The 20519-nt window shown below is 41.4% G+C and overlaps 2 protein-coding genes across 5 annotated transcripts; one reads left to right on the forward strand and one right to left on the reverse strand.

Annotated features, from left to right (window-relative positions):
- The first annotated feature begins 1518 nt into the window (after positions 1-1518).
- LOC117620653 (protein HEADING DATE REPRESSOR 1) lies at positions 1519-4586 on the forward strand. Of its 4 annotated transcripts, none has more exons than XM_034350790.1 (3): positions 1519-1819; positions 3722-4047; positions 4147-4586. In XM_034350790.1, the coding sequence occupies exons 1-3, from the start codon at positions 1714-1716 to the stop codon at positions 4348-4350; spliced, it is 636 nt and encodes a 211-aa protein (XP_034206681.1). In that variant the 5' UTR covers positions 1519-1713; the 3' UTR covers positions 4351-4586. The 4 variants fall into 4 exon arrangements, with proteins under 4 accessions (XP_034206681.1, XP_034206683.1, XP_034206684.1 ...); XM_034350792.1 differs by having other exon boundaries at positions 3784-4047; positions 4147-4515; XM_034350793.1 differs by having other exon boundaries at positions 1519-1816; positions 3784-4047; positions 4147-4515.
- Positions 4587-4636: 50 nt separating this feature from the next.
- LOC117620652 lies at positions 4637-9100 on the reverse strand. The gene is made up of 6 exons (XM_034350787.1): positions 8847-9100; positions 8345-8602; positions 8046-8219; positions 7796-7902; positions 6692-7020; positions 4637-5589 (listed from the first exon to the last, which is right to left on the reverse strand). The coding sequence occupies exons 1-6, from the start codon at positions 8958-8960 to the stop codon at positions 5000-5002; spliced, it is 1572 nt and encodes a 523-aa protein (XP_034206678.1). The 5' UTR covers positions 8961-9100; the 3' UTR covers positions 4637-4999.
- Positions 9101-20519: the final 11419 nt, after the last annotated feature.

Genomic DNA, 20519 nt, shown 5'->3' on the forward strand with positions numbered 1-20519 from the left:
AAGGTTTTAATGAGGCAACCAATCTAGGGACATGTGGTCTTCAAGGGGGAGTGTTGTAAATAATATTGGTGAAGCCCACATAAAGAGAAATGAACGGTGGTGTTGAGTATGGTAGTCAAAAGGAGAAATGAACGGTGGTGTTGAGTATGGTAGTCAAAAGGAGAAATGATGGTGTTAGAAAAGAAGGAAGAATAGTCAAAAGATGAAATCATTATGTTGGGAAGATTAGTCTATAAATAGGCTTGCTCATTCACTTGTAAAATACACCAAATGAAAAGAAGAAAGAGTGAGAGTCGGAGAGAAAGAGAAGGAGTGGAGTATATCTGAGGAGAAATTCTGTCAGTGTAAACACCACAAAGAGAAATATAATTCCACTCCCAATATTACAGTGGTACTTCTCATCCTCTTATTATTCTAATTTTATAACAGAATTAAATTAGTTATTAGTTTATCTAAGGAATATTCATTTTTCACTTGTCATCTTCTTATTGGCTGACAAAATATGTGTTCCCACAAGACTAGACTTGTTTAGATAAAATTTTAACTCATGTTTGTTTCACCTAATTCTAGTTTTAAATGGGGATTGTTAATACTAGCCCTACCAAATACACCTCCTTTGGTGTTCTTATTGAAGTCCGTGCGGAAAATATGGGGGAACAAATAAGCACGTGCGCTGCCGCCTACTTCTTGGAAGCCATGTTAACGCACGTTGTCAACTCCTACCTTGGAATCTACTTGTCCCTCCTGACCTCCCTAGTCCCAATCTCCAACACTCAGAAAATGGTCACAGCCTTCCAAGTCTTCAACGATATCGTCAAATTCTCTCACTTCATTGACAAATATTAAATCACTTAAAAATTAAAAAAAAAATATAATCCTAATCCAAGCATATACCAAACAGGACGAATCTTATCTAGCTTAAACCAATCCACACTAATCCAAAACAATTCCTAAACATAATATATGCCAAGAAAGTTCTTCATTACACAGGAAGCCCTATAGTTTATCCCATATGTATCTATTTCAAGGGAATTGATGTCCTGCTTGTGTCACAAACCACAAAATAAAACCCAAAACCAGCCCAAAGTCCATAGATCCAACCCCTTTGAATATAGAGGGCCCAACCATCAAAATGAGGAGCATACTTGAAGAAAAATGCTCACGCACAGAAGTATATGCTGTCTCTCTATCTCTCTAGACAAACAAAGAGAAACAAAACATTTTCTTGTTTTAAATTCTGATAGGTTTTGGCTGAGATTTGTGGGACGACTTGAAAAACAAACATGGGAACAAAAAACAGGTAAACCAAATTGACACCCCTCTCATATAATTTGTTAAAATATTATATAATAAAAAGTATTAAACAAAACATTATAACCATGCAAGAAAATGAGGGGGACCCAATTGCAGAGAAAGGGACAACTGTTAGCCTCAAATCTTCCACCAAATGCCAAATCTCAACCGTCAAAAAACCCACATGGTCCCCCCATTGTGTTGATCGACCCAACATTTATCTCCTCGGTCTTCTCTTTCTAGGTGAGAGATAGAGAACATAAAGAACAAGAAAAATGCTGAAAAAAACACAACCCAACGACTAGAAAAAAAAACTCTCTCTCTCTCTCCTCTCTCTCTCAAGAAATCAGAAACCAAGTTAAGGTGGGGGTTTAATTGAAGCTCTTTCTCTTTCTTTTTCTTCTTGTTAATTTCTGTTCCATGGAAGGCCAGATTACAGATGGGAAGAAGGCTGATGGAGCTTTGGAAGGATTTGCTCCTCTCTCTTCTACAAGGATTGATTGGAAACCCAGAAAGAGATCAGGTAGTAAGTATAATATATAGCTCCTCTGTTTCTCTTTCACTCTCTCTCTCTCTCTCTCTCTCTCTCTCTCTGTCTCTCTCTCTCTCTCTCTATAAATTTCCCCAATTGAGAGTTCACCAATTCATTTGAATAATTTGAGATTTGTTTTTGGTGATGTTTGCATGATTTAAGACATACCCACCTACCCAATTATGTACAACTTAATAGCTATCATAATTCCTATGGATGTTCTTGAGGCTTATTGCATGGTTTCCTAAAATTTTATTTAACATTTTGAAGCTAAATTCCATCTCCCTCTCATTTGATCATATTATCATTTCTAAACAATTTTGAGCTGTCACTAAAACTTCTATTATAATTCAAGGGATTATAAAAATAACAGAGAGAGAGAGAGAGAGAGAGAGAGAGAGAGAGAGAGACGTAAAATTAAACTGTTGTTAGGGGGTGCTGACTTTGCTCATACGTTACTTTGCTGGGGTTGGTTTGCTTAAATTGCTCTCTCTCTCATAATTATATTTTTCTTTTCATTTTTGGCCTATAATCTTCTGTTGTTTTCACGCTTTACTCTTGGCCTTTGGTTTCGTTTTTATTTTTCTTTTCTTTTCTTTTAAGGGTCTTGACTTTGAATAAACAGCATATCTAATTTTTTTTAATTTCCCCAAAGGTGACCATACTTTTTATTTCGTATAAAAATGCGACCATACTTTTCTCTGGTCTTGGCGTATAAACAAAGTTGAATGTTGGCGTATAAACAAAGTTAAATGCTACATGTGGTATGGTTTGGGCTCTATGTCTCATCCAAATTTAATTGATCCTATGGCATTTCATTTCTTGGTTTTCATCCTTTTTTTTTTGTCAGTTCTAATAATTTTTTCGGCTAGCATCTTTGAATTATTATACTTGACCCAAAAAAAAAAAAAAAAAATTTAAACAATCTGATTGCATTAAGTATTGCCATTATTGTGCTAATTTTTGTTTTTGGGTACTGCTCATAATTTGGCACTAGGTTTCAAGTTCCCAATTCTTTGGAAACGAAAATGAAAATCTGTAGAAGTTCTTCTGTTAACACTTGTTCATGATGTGACGCTTTACCAACCTTTACTCATTATTATAATATGAACATTTTTTGTTGTTGTCTTCTTTTCTTGTTTTTCCTGTTTTTCTTTTTCAAGTGTCTTGTTGGTTGGGATGCATGATTGCACTTGAAGTGTGATTTCCTCCTATGGCTGGGGAAGAGGAAAAACCCTTTCTCCTGTTCCTGTTCCCTGTTTTACGCAACCTTTTTTACTTATAAGGTTCTATTGGATTTTTTTTTATCTGCTACATTATATCCTACCCCTGTCGATCAAATCATCCATTTCAGTTTCCAATTTGAAGTCTTGGCCACAGAGATATTGTATTATCGTCTAGGTTCATCTTTGATTTAGTAGTTAATTAATCGCCTTTTTGGCCTAGCACCTTATTTATTTTTAAGAAGGATGGAAGGAAGTCCAATCCCAGCATTTGTAAGTTGACCGCACAACGTTAAAGACAATCCGAATTTAATTGAAATAGTCCAGTTTAGGTCGAGCCACCAAACGAGGCCAAATTAGCTTTGAGGGTTTTTCGTTTATTAAGAATATGCCAAATGTCAAATTTCATCAGTCTCTTTAACTGCATTTCTTCCATCATAATTTTACTGAACTGAAGGACGTGGCTGCAATTATGAATGGTATGCATGCATTCTATACTTCCTCAATTTTGTGGAGTGAAATGGCTGGTGCTATTGTACTCCACATATCAGTCAGTGCCTTCTCATCCTAAATATCCGTTGTGGTTTGAACTTTTGGTGCCTCCTTATTGTACAAATCTGCTGTATCTATCTCTAAATTCAATGGCACTAGAAAGTGAACTTGTTTCCCACAGCTAGCGGGAGGAATGTAGACAAGATAACAGAAGATACTGCTAATAATACTCCCGACAAACAGGAAGAGCCCGTCACTGAGGAGGAGATGCAGGACTTAGCTCCAGCTCCTGAGCTTTCTGAACGTCGAAAGGCTCTTTTTGAACCCTTAGAACCTGTAACAAATATCAATGGGAAGCGACCGTCGGCTGAATCCTTACTTCCTCCGCCAGACTTTGATGCCACAACCTATCCTAAGGGGTGGCTGATTGGAAAAAAGCGAAAGCTAGTCAATGTTGATGTGGTTGAGAGTATGCGGAGGATCGCTGTGCAGGAAATGAACAGAAAGGTGTAATTTCTAGACACCTCACCTTTTTCTCCTCTATTAGGAAAAAAAAAAAAAGAATGGTTGCAATAAATTAAGCTTCTATTTTGGTTATCTCTTCAGGATAGGGAAATTGATGGGCTAAATGAGCAATTGGAAGAGGATGCTAGGTGCCTAGAACACTTGCAACTTCAGCTCCTGCAAGAGCGAAGCAAACGGTCGGAGGTGGAGAGAGAAAATGGAATGCTGCAAGACCAGGTCACCATGCTAATGAACATGCTGGGAGAAGATGACCCCGTGGATGATGAAGGCCCCGACGCACCATAATTGTTTCTTTATTTGGTTTCTTTAATTCTTTTTGTACATTTGGTTGGAGAGAGTAGAAGTAATAAAATATGCAGTGCCAATGCTTGCACATGCCTATTATAAAATTGTGAGTCTTGCAAAAGTCATATACCAAAGTAAATATTGAAACTATATTTGTCTTGGATAGTTAGTCTTTACTGTCAAAGAATCAAACAACATTTCAATTCTATAAACGGTTTGAAGTATTTTGGTTTGTAGTCTTAAGGAGCAGCAATGGCAAGCTGGTTAATAATATCAAATCAACCTATGAGCACAACAGCGTACACAACAGGTATCGCCCAAGGTGTTGATTTATTTTCCCAAATATTCAGAGACAAGACTAAAAGTGTTCACAAAACTCACATGGCTATAAAAGAACACTTGATCATTACACACAAAGGTTGAACAAAACGCAGCAAGACTAAGGCAGTTTGCAAGAACCAGGTATACGTTATCACCGTATTAGGATTCTTCATCAACATACATTTCTGAATCCCTACGCTGTACACGTTTTAGGAACCTGCAACTGTTGTATTCACAGATGCGAGAACTGACATAGATTTCTATGTTTTTGTACAGGACTACACAACGGCCGTAGATGACTACTCTAGCTTGATTAAATATCATGAACTTATGACCAGTTAAAAAGAAACTGAGGAAGGGATGCTATCCTAGGAATATTTAGAAGAAGCTCCCCAAATGAGTCCCTTCTTGGCATTGTCAGTTCCTGCTTATTGTCATCATCATTTGGAACAGCACTGGACTTACCTTCATTGGACTCGTCCTTAGGTGCAGGAAAACCATCTGAAACCTTACTCTCATAAGCTGATGCAGAAGCGGAGTTAGTTTGAGCTGTTTTCCCATCATCATTTACATCAAAGCAGTCATCAGTTTTGGCTTGCAAGTTTAGTGTTGTAGAAGGATCCTTCTGCAAAAGGCAATATAGGGAATTGACCCTTGACATGACGTATTGCTCATCTGAAGGTAAGGTGAATTGCGAGTCATTGAACAAGTATTGAGTAATCTCCTCCAAAACATCTCTGCTAGGTTGCTCCTTGCCAGATATCTTTCCAGAAATGCATTGTCCAATGTGGCTTACAAAATCGCTCATTGACATTGACATGGGAAGTCCAGGAACTTTCATTTGATTAAAATTGCTGGGCGTCTTTGAGGTTTCAGCTCCAAAGCTCCCAATTCTATCAATTGCAGGGGTGTCCATCACTACAAATACAAGACAATTTAGACCCACAACAAATGTGATGCAGTGCCCATACCAAACTCAATTGTAATACTTCCGCATCATAAAATATGGAGTAAATATTCATAGAACAAGGATAAACAGGTATATGTGACGTAGTGGAACTGATAAACCAGATACAAGAAGGCCACATGCTTAAGTTGAGCAAACATTGACAACATTCATCTGACACCAATTCCGACAGATTAAGAGGTCGTAGCAAGTTGTCCCACTAGCTATGGTCTCACATTTGTGCCAGACTTTATATCACATACATCAAACTTCGCCAAAAAACTAAAAAATACAAAATAAAAAGAAAAAAAATTCACGCCATGAAAGACAGCTCTTTTTGACATGACGGTTACTCACATGATTCCTCTAAAAAGTAAGTGTAAAGGGGAGTTCTATTCACACCCCACCAAATGCTGACTAGACATAGTCGGCATGATAGGAGAATGTTTGCAAGTATTATGTTCAGTATGATTTAGATTTGAGTCGGTTAAATAATGCTTTTCATTTTATGATCTCAAGTGCTAGTTTTAAGTCCTGATCCATCTTAACCTTAGCACCAGAGGCCTGCTGTAGATGAGGCTTATCAAACCAAAGGGACACTGATAAATGGACTTCATTCACAAATAATTTTCAGTTTCTGACTAATTGTTTCAAATTGGACCCACAAAATAATTTATAGTGTAAGGAATCAGTAAGTGATTCTATAACTGTTCAAGTTATTTACACAATGACTATTGACTGCTTCTGACTCGATATTTTGACAAAACAAGAAAACAGAACCAAATTACATGGGAATGAAATCTTGAGCCCAAAAAAATAAGATGAAAATACAAGTCATGGGAGATTGGGACATGGGATTAATTGTGGATGAACAGTCCGTTCAACAAGGGGATTCTGAAATTTCGGAGGTGTGCAAATTTTTTTAGCAAAGAAATTTAGCAACTTCCTAATAATATAAGATGAAGGCTTCAATTGTTATATCAACGAGCTTTGACAATAAAGAAAGATGATGCATGGTTAACTATTTATGACCATATCTACCACAGTAACTCGTTTTATCATTTGCAGATTTACCTGAGCTAGGAGAAGAAATTTCCTGGGAATAATTTTCAGGACCTCTACCAATAAAATCTTGTTCATCTTTACACGGTGGCGAGTGAGTTCCAGAAGGTGATGCTGAATCCTGCAAACCAAATATAGCATGCCCCTCCTCATTTTTTGGACCAAACCGACGTCCATATTCATCAGGGTCACCTGATACTGTAACTCTAGCATCGAAAAATGGAGATTCTAACACAATTTCTGGCTGTTGGCTTAAGAAGTTGAGACGAGGATCACACTGAATAAGCTTTTCGAAATGCTTGCCAAAAAGCAAGCCTTGTGGGCACTGCAGAAAATGGCGCCTAAAACAACACAAAGGACAAAATCACATTACAGATTTGGAACACAAACAATACCAATTAGAAACATTATGCATAATAGTTACAAACTACGAGATCAACCTTGTAAAACTTCAAGTCTTACAAAAGCATTTATAAGGATTGCTTGAACCATAATTTCTAGAAATCTGTTTTTTTTTCCGGGTGGCAACTGATGTGCATCTTTGTATGTTTCTTATATTCCAATCATTTAAAGCCCCAAAAAATTCAACAGATATATGTTTTCATATCTTCTATAAAGGTAATATAATATATTTTCTAACAGTTGATTGCTAACAAGAAACTTCTTACTACTTGAGCAAGTAAAATACAATCCCCGACTTTAGCTTGTGCCAGTTATTAAGCACATACGCATGTGTTACAAATTTTACAAGTGGGGGAGACAGACAGGTAAACCAGTGGAATTGCTGAGATGGTGCTGTTCTAAAATATATCATAAAGGGGAAAATGATATCTAGCATGTTGCACTATGGCAAGATATGACTGAAAAGATTATTTGTGTGAGATAATTGTTCTGTACTTTAAATAAATTTTGACCTCATCATTCTAGTTGGCCAACCAAAGATCTTACCTTGCTTATAAGCTTCTCAAATTCTTTTAACAGTTCTCATAACTATAGTAACTACCCCACACCACTGATTTTTTTTGTAAACTGGAAACATTGTGACAAAGATTCATGCTCAAAGCCATTTATAAATTTCAGTAACTCTATGAATGACTACAAGGTTAGATATTTAACCTGTTTAAAGTGGCCTGCCCAGCAGTAAAATCTGATGTTGCCTGCCACAAGGTATGCTTTCTAGGTTGTGGATTGGTCTCTCTAAAGAAAAGAGGCGGTCTAGCAAGCTGCACCAGAAAATAATGTCAATCTATCGTAAGAAACCATAGCATTAGACCCAAAAAAAAAGCATAGCTATGATTTTGAAGTACTGTAATTCCTTTATAGAAAAAGAAAGGAAAAACACAAAAATATGTAAACAATATATTACCACAACATCCAAAGTCCCTGGTCCATCATCTGGGTAATTTGCCTTGAGAGCCACAACATCTGACCACTGAATTTCCATCTTGTTCTTTAGACTACCATCAAGGACTTCCCACACAAGTTTATGCTTTGCAAAATAACACTTTGCCACTAGATCTCCTTCATATCTTGACTTATACTGCAACCCCAAAATCAATAAAACTTCAAATCAACATCAAAGCATATAGCATCAAATAAAATTGAATACAGAAAAAAACTGTCCAGTTTGGAAAGCAAAAGTACATAGTAAATTGTGGGTTATACCTCCCAAGTCCCAATCCTTAGAATGGAAGCCGGGAAATTCATAGCCTTGAGCTTATCCGAAGCACCGGAAGCGGTAGTTCCCTTGTGACCTCTCTTGCCTAGAGTAGCCAATTTAACAGAGTTTTCTTCAGATAGCTTCATTTGGATCAAATCCAAAAAAGATGGACTTTTTTTTAGATGCAAACCGAGCGGGCTCGGTTCATCCAGGGGATGGTACAGCGAAGGAGGAACTTCAAACTTGCCAGGCCCCAAACCCAACTGCTAAGACCACCCAAACATTATGAGCAAATTATCTACAAAACATGAAATATCTCTTCTTTCTGAAAACGACTGCCCAATCTGTTTGGTTGCTCAGAAAGTGCAGGAAATGCACATGATTCAATTCATGCGAATGGATATCACAAAATATTGACGAAATCAAACTATTATAAACCATAAACAGAGTATCAATTGAAAAACCACATAACATGAAATCAAAAACTGAAAAGAGATGAACACGAACCTGTGGAACCGAGTCGAGTTTGAGCCGCTTGTGAATTGGACCGAGTTGGGTGTCGAACGACTCATCGGCATCCAACTTCACCGCAACCTTTCGCGGACTCATTATTTGAACCATCGGCTCTAGCTTCCAACCCAATCGACAAATTTGCAGAGCGAGTCAAACAAGACGAACCAGAAAAAAGTCACCGAGTGAACTCAGCGATTTTCGCAGCCTGAAATGTTTCCAAAAATTTGCGTCAACGAAACAAACCCGTTTGGTTGTCTTTCCTTTGCTTTTAACGCAGAGAAGAAAGCAGCCTGTGGAAGGCCGTCACGTGCGTTCCACGCGACTTCAAGAATCGCAACGTGCACGAACAGAAGTAAATTAGACCTGAAGTTACGTAAATACCCTTAATATCAGGCGGTGACTGTACACTGGGAGGCGGCCGACGGCGGCTGATGGCGTCAGCTGATTTGGCGGTTTTTGGTCTGGGAACGAGGTCACGTGCGCGCAGGTGCGCGGGTTTGGATAAAATAGTGGGGCCCGCGTCGCGAACCTTCTCAACTAGGCGCGCGGTTGTGCCTGGTGATTGGCCGGGTGGTGATGAGTGAGTCCAATGTTTTGACACGTAAGAATTTGATTCGAGGGGGAGTCTGCCGACGTGTCCTTGTGGATAAGCTTCAACACTTGTTTGTCAAACTTTCCTTTTTCTTTTTTTTTTTTGTTTTGTTTGTTTTTTTTTTTCGGCAAATAGATAATATAATAAATGGGATATAGACTTACTTTAAACGACAAGAAGATATTTTATTTTTTTAAGGAAATAATTAGACGTTAAAATCTCATGTTTCATGTTTTGCAAGAAGTGCCCAAAAATTTATTTTATAGAACTAAAACTTAATTGTTACTTTGGGACTCTCGTCCAAATTTTGTTTGATTTCGCTTTGTATATTTTAACATTTATGTGAAATGTTAAATTTGAATTTGATGGCTCAAGTGACAATTTAATACTTTGTAGAAATTTTCAAATCCACCTGAAATGTCAAATACTAAAGAAAATGATGTACATATGATGAATAAAGCTTTAATGAATAGTAAATTATGGTGTGATCTAATGCAAAAAAATATTCAAATAGCATTTGACATTAAGTTTTATGGGATGCCAATGTGGACATTAAGCTTCATGCATGTCTCCAAATTCGTGTAGGACTTAACTATTCGGTTTGAACAATTTTTTCATGTAATTTTTGTCATTTCTTATTCACGTAGCAATTTAACATGTCGGTTGAAGATGCTCTATCTAATCGTGAACGTGTCAATAAAGATGATAATTAAATTACGTTACATATGGCACATTAGTAGTGTGTATGTGAGAAATCCCTTCCCTTTGTAATTTAGACTATCAGTTGTATTTAAAAACAAAATCTATGTATAATTATATACATTTTTTTTTGTTAATTCTTATTCTTTTTGCATTATTTTATCATTAAATTGTACCAAATTGGAAGAACTTATTGTGAAAATAGGTCAATTTATTGCCATAGTTTTTTATTTATTTAATTTTTACATAAGTGATATTGGGGGAGAAGGGAGCTCGATGTCATATCGAGCTCAATTATTTTTTAGCTCATTAGTAAAGAACCAAGCAAAACAAAGCTCAAAATCCGAAATGTGACATGGGGAACTTCTATGATTGCAAGTTCTTCTTCGAGACTAAATGTGACCAACGGGAATACTTTCAAGATAAGAGCTTCTTGACAGACACTCATCTAGAAATCCAATAGGTGTATCTAGAGGCTCTTCTTCAGAGTAAACTCTGGTGGAGAACTATACTTGCCATTATAGAAATCTCGTCAAATGATAGATTTACTTCTACTTGTAGATAAGTAGTAAAATAAGAAAATGCGCGATGTGCAATAAAAATTGTAACTTCAGTGTGAGACTCATTTCTATTATTGAGAACCTCTATTTATTGGATTAAATTCATTGATCACCAAGGTAACCAAAGTTAACATGAATTTAAGTTCCTAATTTGAGGCAAAATCATGAGAGATAATGATTTATCTTGCACTCCAATCTTCCCAAGAGTATTACTAGAAAAAAGGGGCATTTTCTGGTCCTCATTTCCCAGTACCCAAAAAAAGAAGGAACCTTTCTTCTCCCCATCCGTTTTCGGTTAGGAAGATGTGAAAGCACCTCTCTCTATATAAATATAAGAACAGTGCGTTCTGAGATGTGAAGTGGGAATCAATTATTTTTTAGCTCATTAGTAAAGAACCAAGCAAAATATTGAACCATGAACGAAGAAAGGCATGAGAGAAAAGCATAACCAAACATGGGAATGAACATCTTCCATTCACATAATTTGGGATTAGATGTAGGAGTTCCATTCCCAATAAGTTGACTGTGCAAACCAAATGAGCCTTTAGGACTTTATTTACTGATCTTGTCGAGTATCGTACTTTTATAGGTCTCTCGGGCGATCCAATCATTAGTGGCCCATATCCTTATGACTTCGAGATTACTCTATCATATGACAATTTAACATGTTTCTTTAATGAGCTAACTCTCGCGATATTATGATGGTGGACCAATATCATCGTCTTCCAGTCATTGGGTCATTTGCTAACTATATTGGGCCTTAATCTAACCATTCTTATCAGCCCAAAGGCAGTGCATCTTCTTTTTGTTTTTGTTTTTGTTTTTGTTTTAATAAGGAAAATATTCAATTACAAACATAAACCTCGAGAGCATGCAAGCCCAAACAAATCAAAGTAAAAAAAGGAATGGAACAATTCAAAGGGAAACCATGCTTCCAAAGCTTAGAAGGAGAGAGCCCATGACCAACATTAGCCAGGGCATCAACTGTGAAGTTGGCCTCACAAAAAACATGCTTGAAAGAGACCTCCTTCCATAGGGAACATAGCATTAAAATATCCTCAATTAGCAACTTCATACTCCAAGGGATAGAGGCAGCTAATCAATGCAGTCAATGACAATCTTAGAATCACCTTCGACCAATACTTTGCCCCAACCATTATGCACCATATAAGCAAGACCATCCCGCAACGCTAAGCACTCAGCCACAGTGATAGTAACCTCGCCAATTTTCTTTGCCCTAGCAAGTAAAGCATGACCATCACTGTTTCGAATAATGAACCCAATTGTAGCACTATTGTTGTGCACATACCCATCAAAAATTGAATTTAACCCAACCAAGAGGAGGACGATTCCATTTGACATCCACATGAACATAAGACTTAGAAGAAGGATGAAAGCTGTGTCTCCAATAGTCCATACCCACCTGACCAACTACAGTAAGAGCTCTGAAAGGATGAGGAGGAATATTTTGGAAGATGAGGTGGTTTTTAGTTCCCAGATTTTCCAACAAATTAGGAAAGCTTTAGATAGGTTATCTGGGCCATTTGGATTGGTGGAGTTATTAAGGGAGTTTAACCAATAAAGGTAATCAAAATTCTGGGTTTCAAAATCAGTGGGCAAGTACTAGTTGGTACAATTCCAAACTGACTTGGTAAAAGAACAAATAAAGAACAGGTGGTTAATAATTTCATTATGATTTTTATAGAGAGGGCATTCAGGGTCCACAGTTGGGATAAATCTATGTTGTTTGTACTATATCTGACCCCCCACTCACATCATGACACGTGGAATGTGAACGAAGCTGAGACCAACTCGGTGAGCCATGTTGAACGGTCAATCAGCACACACCACTGATTCATACACGATCGTCAAAGTCAGTAAGTGTTAACGACCGACTCACCTGCACCAATCTTCGGCACACGATGCTGAGCAACCAACTAGCACATCAGGCCGATTCTGACAGATAATCTCGGAACTCCCGCCATAACCTGTCAGGGCACGTGTTGACCGTCAAAGACACTCTCACGAGTCCCACATCGAAACTAAGTACTAAAAGCATCTCAAATGCTCTCTATAAATAAAGCCCCAACCAAGAGGTAAGAATGTTTACTTAACTCGTGCTTTTACACTGTCAATAGAATTGCTCTTAACCACAAACTTTGGCATTAGAGCTTCTTCGGCTGGCACCTTACCGGTGCTTCAGACCCCACATACCGTTTCTCTTCTCAGGCCGAACCTCGCATCACGCCCCGAAGAAGAACAACACGGTCCGAAGGCTTATCGGGTTCGAACCATCCACATCACCTATAAGTTAGCCTTATCTCCATCTGTTTAGTTTTAGCGCGAACAGATTGGCGCCGTCTGTAGGAATCTTCGATCGTTGATTGACCCATATATCTCTTGAGTGAAAATGAATCCACCTACTTCCCTGACTACCGATAGTCTCATTCTCGGCTTGGCTAGCGGAGCGAGTCCCACTTCCCCACCAAGCACACTCTAAACAAAAACACCCGCCCGGCAACACACATTGGAGGCTCGAATGGAAGCCTTACAGCAAGAAATGACAAAGATACCGGAGCACAACATCCTATCGTCCAAGCTAGATGACACCCGGAGGGAACTCTACGACCATCAATCACATTCAGCCCAACTACGGGAGGATCTAGAGCGGACCATGACCCCCTGGCAGCAACAGTTATATAAAAGTGTGCCAAAGCCCAATGGTTGTGGCAGGGAAAAAGAACGAGCCGCAGCCAAACCTTCCACCTCCCGACGACTATTCGTGCCTTCCCTTAACGATCGGCACCAATAGTATCGAGTCTACTTCGACTGCAGAGACAGGCTCAACAATCGATGCAAAGGGCGCCAACCATCTTCGATCCAGGTTCTGGCCAAGCACGACGACCGGCGCCTGAATAATCTGGGACCAAAGTCCCCACCCCTCCGAAGATACAGTACAATGGGCCTGGAGGAAACAAATGAATCAAACTATGTCCCAACTTCTCTCAAGACTACGCCTTCTTATCGATCGGCAGGGCCTAGACAAACTCGCCATTAGAACAACATGCCAACATCGAAGGACGATCGGCATAGCCATCTTGCCCGGACCTCTAGTCGAACGGCAGGTCACTAGACATCTGCTCCCTAAGGAACATAAGCCTTCTTCTCCAGAAGATCAACCGAATCGAGGAAGAACAGAACCAATCTCAAACGCTAGCTTGGGGCAAGATCCAGCCAGGACCATACATCGATCAGATTCGAACCTTCAAACACGAGAAAAATGTCCAACAACTCCGGATATCGTTCTACACAGGGGTAGAGGACCCTGTCACTCACATACACACCTTTCAATCGGCATTAGGGTGCAAATGACTTACCGACAAGGGCCAATGCCTACTGTTCCCCTCTACCTTAGCCAGAGCCGCCCTAAACTGGTTTTACCGACAGGAGGCAGGTACGATTGACTATTTCGATCAGTTAAAGCAGATTTTTTTCAATCATTTTATGATACTGACCGATCGATTGTACTCTGCCGATGACCTCTATACCATCCGGCAAAGGGACGACGAACTCTTAAGGGAATATGCAGCTAGATTCAGCAACAAATATTCTTGATGTTCCGAAATGGACGACCGAACGGCATTCACCACCTTCAAAAACGGCCTTTCAGAGTCGCACTTTCGCTATTCAGTCCACAACAACAACTGAAAAACCTATGATGAATTAATAAAACAGGCGGCAATACACGCCAAGGTCGAACACTTCAACGCAAAAAGAGAGCCTTTAGCACCCACCCTTCAATCGGCATCTACCGATCGGCCCAAGGATCAAGCCCACGACCGCTTCCTTATCCGCCCAAACAAAATACCCTACCAGCTTCCAAACGGCACCCCAGGTGTTCACCCCTTTCACTGGAGGTAAGATGAGGGATGGTTTTCAGGGTCGGCAAGACAGAAACAAACTTGTAAGGACTCTGAAGGCTAACTTAATTTCAAAAACATGAAGGATCGGCAAGCTGAGGTATTTACCCTCCTCAACCCGACCTATGAGTACGTCCTAGTAAACGAAAACCAGCTGATACCAAAGCCAAATAGTAGAAAACTTCATCGTCCAAGCGACAAGGACACCGGGATATTCTGCCGATATCATCAACACAACGGCCACGATACCGAATCATACATCGCCCTTTGCAAAATTATCGAACGCCTGGTTAGCGAAGGCAGGCTAGATCAATATCTTGGTACGCGACCGGCCCAGAGCAGCCAAGCAATCGGCAAATTAACATGATCAGTGACGAAGCACCAATTACCGATTCTAGCAACCGGTTGATCAAGAACTATGTGCGCGCCGTTCGGCACCCACAGATTCTCAGCGTCACTGAAGGGCGTCATAGCAAGATCTGTTGAATTGGGTGGGAACCCATCACATTTTTCGAAGAAGAGGATAAGGGTATCCTTATCGATACAGGTAGCTCGGTCAACGTACTCTTCGTCGATGCCTTCAAAAGCCTCATAATCGAGCACCAATGCCACAATAAAGACATCACCCCTCTTTTAAGTTTCTCCGTTGACGTTGTGGAACTGATCAGAAGTTTCCAACTTCCCCTCGCTAATGGCGCCGTCCCCAGAAGATTCTCATGCATCCCACCGATCGCGAGCATACGACATTCATCACCAACAAAAGTCTCTACTGCTATAACATCATGTCATTCGACTTGAAGAATACAGGGGCAACATATCAACGGTTGGTCAACAAAATATTTGCCGAACTTATCGGCACATCGATGGAGATCTATGTGGACGAATGCTGGTTAAAAGCAAGACCGCCAACGATTACCTCCTTAACCTCTCCCTAATGTTCGGCATCCTGAAGATACAACATGCGCCTTAATCCAAACAAGTGCACTTCGACCTTTCATCCAGCAAATTCCTCGGCTTCATGATCAGTTAGCGAGGTATCGAGGCTAACCCCAAAACAATCACTGGACGAGTCACCGCCTTGGCCCGATTCATATCTAAGGCCACCGATCGACGCGCCTCTTTTTTTAAAGCTCTCAAGGGCAGCAGGCGACAGATTGTATGGACTGTCGAATGCTACCGAGCTTTCCAAGACCTCAAAACGTACATGAGTAGAGAGCCTTTGCTGTCAAAACCTCTCATAGGAGAAAAACTCATTATCCACCTTTAAGTCTCGGCAACGGTACTGAGCTCCGTACTCATTCGAAGACCAAACGGTATTGAGCTTCCTATCTTCAACACAAGCCAAGGGCTGCAAGACGCGGAGCAACAGTACCCCCAACTGGAAAAGCTAGCTTACGCCCTCATCCTCTCCGTCCGTAAGCTACAACCCTATTTCCAGGCTCACACCATTGATGTACTCACCAATCAGCCCCTGCGGCAAGTCCTACAGAAGCCAGAGACATAGGGACGACTGATCAAATAGGTCATCGAGCTTGGTAAATTTGACATTCACTACCATTCTCCACCTGCTGAAAAAGGATAAGTCGTAGTCAATTTTATCTCAAACTGACTCTCTCATCAGAAGGCAAACGACCAGCCGATCTTACCCCCGAACTGACCACGACTGCCCCGGAAGATCATCCTGTCAAAAAAGTATTCGACCTGATGATCCTTCAGTGGACACTGTATATAGACGATTCGTACAACCGAGACAGGGCAGCAGTGCAGGCCTAGTCTTGAAAACACCAGACCAAACTATAATCGAATATGCCATTCGGTTCCAGTTCCGTGCCTCCAACGACGAAGCCGAAGGAAGTTCAAACTCAGCTTATTGTTAGCGTTATGCCGTTTGAATCGGTACACGAGGTTGTCGCACTGATCTATGATCTCTTTGTCCAGCAGAGCTGTGAACTCCTCTGAGTTTCTGTAATTAGCCAAGCCTTTCATCTTCGCCTCCCGCACTTGTGCCTCCACTACGGCCACCTGAACTGCGGCCAACTTAGATGAAAGCTCTGTGATCTTTGTCGCATTCTCCTCGGCAAGACCATCGGCATCCTGAATGGCTTTGCCAGCCTCGGCGATCCTCACTCGGCTGTCCTCAAACCTCTCTCGATATCGATTGGCAGCGTTTAGGACTCGCTTCATGCAGAGCCACATCTCCATACCAGCATACCAAAACAGTAATATGTCAATATCGATCTTGTGTATACTTGGAAACTACAACACGCAACACTTACTGCAGCTTGATGAAGGAAGGCTTTGCCGGCTAGCTGGCGCACCGTCTTAATCGGCAGCTGCTCCAACTCCGAGAGCTCCATCTGTGTGCTGTCGATGAAGCATTTAAAGAATGGCACGACCTTCCGAAGGCATGCCACGTTCACCAACCGGGCTTCTTCCTCCACCTCATCACCTGGAATTAGAATGACAGCCCTTCAACCGCTTCGAAAGAGGGGTCACGTCGAGGGCGCCCTTGATCTGCCTCTTCCCGGTGACTTGGAGGTAGGACTCGTGAATGGCCTCGGCCTCGGCCACCCTCTTTTCCCTACGGCGATTAGCCGAAGTCACCTCCGCAGCCGAAGACCCCTTAGCCTGGCGCGATGGCTTCGTCCTCAGCTTCGAGGGACCACTTTTCTTTTTTTGTTGAGGCGCTCGAGAATCCAGCCACCTCTTCGTGGCGTCTGTCATTGCCCTACCCCCGGTCACTATAAACAAAGTAAAAACACAAAGTTAGCAAACGAACGGCATGCAGAAATAGAAGCAGTACAAGACATGCCAAACGGCAACACTTACTGTTCCTCTTCTCCTCTTCTTCTTTCTCCTTAGATGCGGTCGGCCATTTCAAAGACACTGAAATAAGCAAATGTAAGTCCCATGTTAGCTTCGGCTACCACATTTTTTAAAAAAAATTAAATTTTAAAAAAAAAGACAACTACTGCTACCGAACGTCACCCTATATCCTACCGATTGTTTGAAAGGTCGTGGGGATGGACCTCTCCATGATCACCCCTGGTGCCGATTCCCAAGCTCCAGAAACCAGCACCCGACGCCGATGCCACGTCTTCTACAAGCTCAGCATCCCCACTACGAAATGCCCAAGCTAACCAGCAGACAGACAGTTCGACTGAACCCACCCCCCTTGGTCAGCGCTTTTCGCCCAGGTCAGAATGTCGGACCTCGTAGCTTGGCTCTCCTTCATCGGCTATGCCAAACGCCGTGATCATCCCAAGCAATGTAATCCAGAAGTTCGAATTAAACTGCCCACGAGCATAGCCGATTTGGGCCAGGATCTTCTACACCGAATGTCTCAATAACAGCCGAAGCCCATGTTTGAAGAAATCAGTGAAGAAGACCACCTCACCATTCAGATTGCTCAAGGACTCCAACAGCCCAGGGATCCGCATCACTACCGAGCCCGGGATGTGATACTCCGCCATACTTTTCGCCAACTCTGCCTCGTTCAAGGCGTTCGGCTCTAGGAAATCCAGACCAAAAACTGGGCCCTTTGGCTTTGCCATTGACACCTATTGCTGTCCGGTCACCACAGTTAGCACGCCTTCTCAGAGATTTGCAACTGATACCTCAGCCTCGGTCGCCTCGCCTTGACGATCGGATGTCGATGGCTGAGAGTTATTAACCTCAACCATCTCCACACTTGAAGTGCTCCCAGATTCGGTAGACACTTATGTACCATCTACTACCGAAGCGCCCTCAAAATCAGCATTATCAAGCCCTGCAATCGAGCTCTCCATAGCCGATTCTCCCTCAAATGCTCTTGGGCTATCACTATAGCCTGATTCGGTATCTGACATCTACAAACAAAAGCGAAACGAAACTAAACGCCATGCTAGAATCAAACTACTATCCTAAAGCCCAAGAGCTAATGTTCATGTACGTTCATCTCTGTTCATACATTTTCATACAACAATTAAAGGATTTGATTCAATTCAGAACAAAACATGGCAGCATACCTTGTTTACACGGTGGTTGGAGAATGCCGGAAATCCATTCTGCCCTGAAATTCTAGCTGAAAATTGCCTGCACCGCTGCAGTGCACTCGCCTGAAATCGCCTCTCATAAGCTCTGTTTGCTCTCAAAGTGTCAAGTACCCCTCCTACTGTCTCTTCGGTCCATTTTTAGGACGAACCTAGTATCGGGAAACAAAATGACGTGACTCTTCGCAGCCCTCCTGACACTTGTCACGCATGCACAGGGAAGCCCAAGAGTCATTGCATCCCCACTTGAGCGAGCGTTTCAAATTCTCAGACTTTCTTTTTGAAGCACAACTTCACCAATGAACGACAAGAGCACATTGATTTAGTTTTCACTCACCTCTCGTGCCGAACGGCAGGCTCACATTGGTTGAGTTTTCACTCAACTCTTGTGCCGAACGGCAGGCGCATATTGGTTGAGTTCTCACTCACCTCTTGTGAACGGCAGGCACACATTGGTTGGGTTTTCACTCACCTCTTAAAACGAACAGCAAGCGCACAATGATCGAGTTTTTCTCAAACCTATAAACGCATTTGGCTCTTGCTGCCGCTCCCATCCAATCTTCAATCTCCCCTTTGCTCGAGGACTTGGGGGACTACATGATTACCACCGGCGTACGACAGAAGAGGCTCGTACGTAGGTCAGAATGCCAGAGCTCGAGTAAGTCCCCAACCAAGAAGTCCCTTCTCGATCGGACACTTGGGGACTCCTATTAGTACTATATCTGACTCCACACTCACATGATGACACATGGAATGTGAACGAAGCTGTGACCAACTCGGTGAGCCACGTCGAACGGTCAATCGGCACACACCACCGATTCATACACGGTCGTCAAAGTCAGTAAGTGCTACCGACTGACTCACCTGCACCAATCTTCGGCACACGATGCTGAGCGACCAGCCAGCACATCAGGTCGATTCTGACAGATAACCTCGGAACTCCCACCAAAACCTGTCAGGGCACGTGTCGATCGTCGAAGACACTCCCACGAGTCCCACATCGAAACTAATTACTAAGAGCATCTCAAATGCTCTTAATAAATAAAGCCCATTGGCCTAGCCAAGAGGTAAAACTGTTTACTTGACTCGTGCTTTCACACTGTCAATAGAATTGCTCTTAACCACTAACTTTGGCATCAAAGCGTCTTCGGCCAGCACCACACCGGTGCTTCAAATCCCACATGCCGTTTCTCTCCTCAGGCCAAACCTAGCATCGCGCCCCAAAGAAGGATACCACGGTCCGAAGGCTCCTCGGGTTTGAACCATCCACATACTTGTAAGTTAGCCTTATCTCTATCTGTTTAGTTTTAACGCGAACATATGTAAATAACTTCTGACTTGCAGTCTTTTCCGAGTCAGTAACCAAGAGAAAAGCTTCACCTTATGGGGTAAAATAAGCTTCCAAATTTTCTTCAAAAGATTAGCCTGAAGGTGAGAAATTTCTTGCTGCAGTTGAACATTGTAAGTACTTTTGATAGAAAACTTACTGCTGAGGTTAGGACTCCATATCAATTGATCTTCGAGGGGAATAAGGGTAAGAGAATAGAGAAAATTTTATCTAAAACATCTTCATCAGGAACTTATGATAGTTTCTCTTTGTCCTATGCCTGATTCTGAATAAAATCATCGACTAAAATATTAGTATTAGTGTTGCCTCTTTGAGTTAAAGGAATCAGATAAATTAATAGGAAAGGAAAAACCCAATGGGTTGTCCAGAAAGGAATAGACTGACCATTTCCCACAATCCACCTGATCCCTTTATAGAGGACATATCTTGCAACTCGAATTGCTTGCCAAGCTGAGGAATGTGAAGTTTTTTCTTAAGGGCCAAGAAATGATCCCTTTTCAGATACTTTCTTGTTACA

This window comes from Prunus dulcis, chromosome 3 (assembly GCF_902201215.1).
Source record: "Prunus dulcis chromosome 3, ALMONDv2, whole genome shotgun sequence".
NCBI lineage: Eukaryota > Viridiplantae > Streptophyta > Magnoliopsida > Rosales > Rosaceae > Prunus > Prunus dulcis.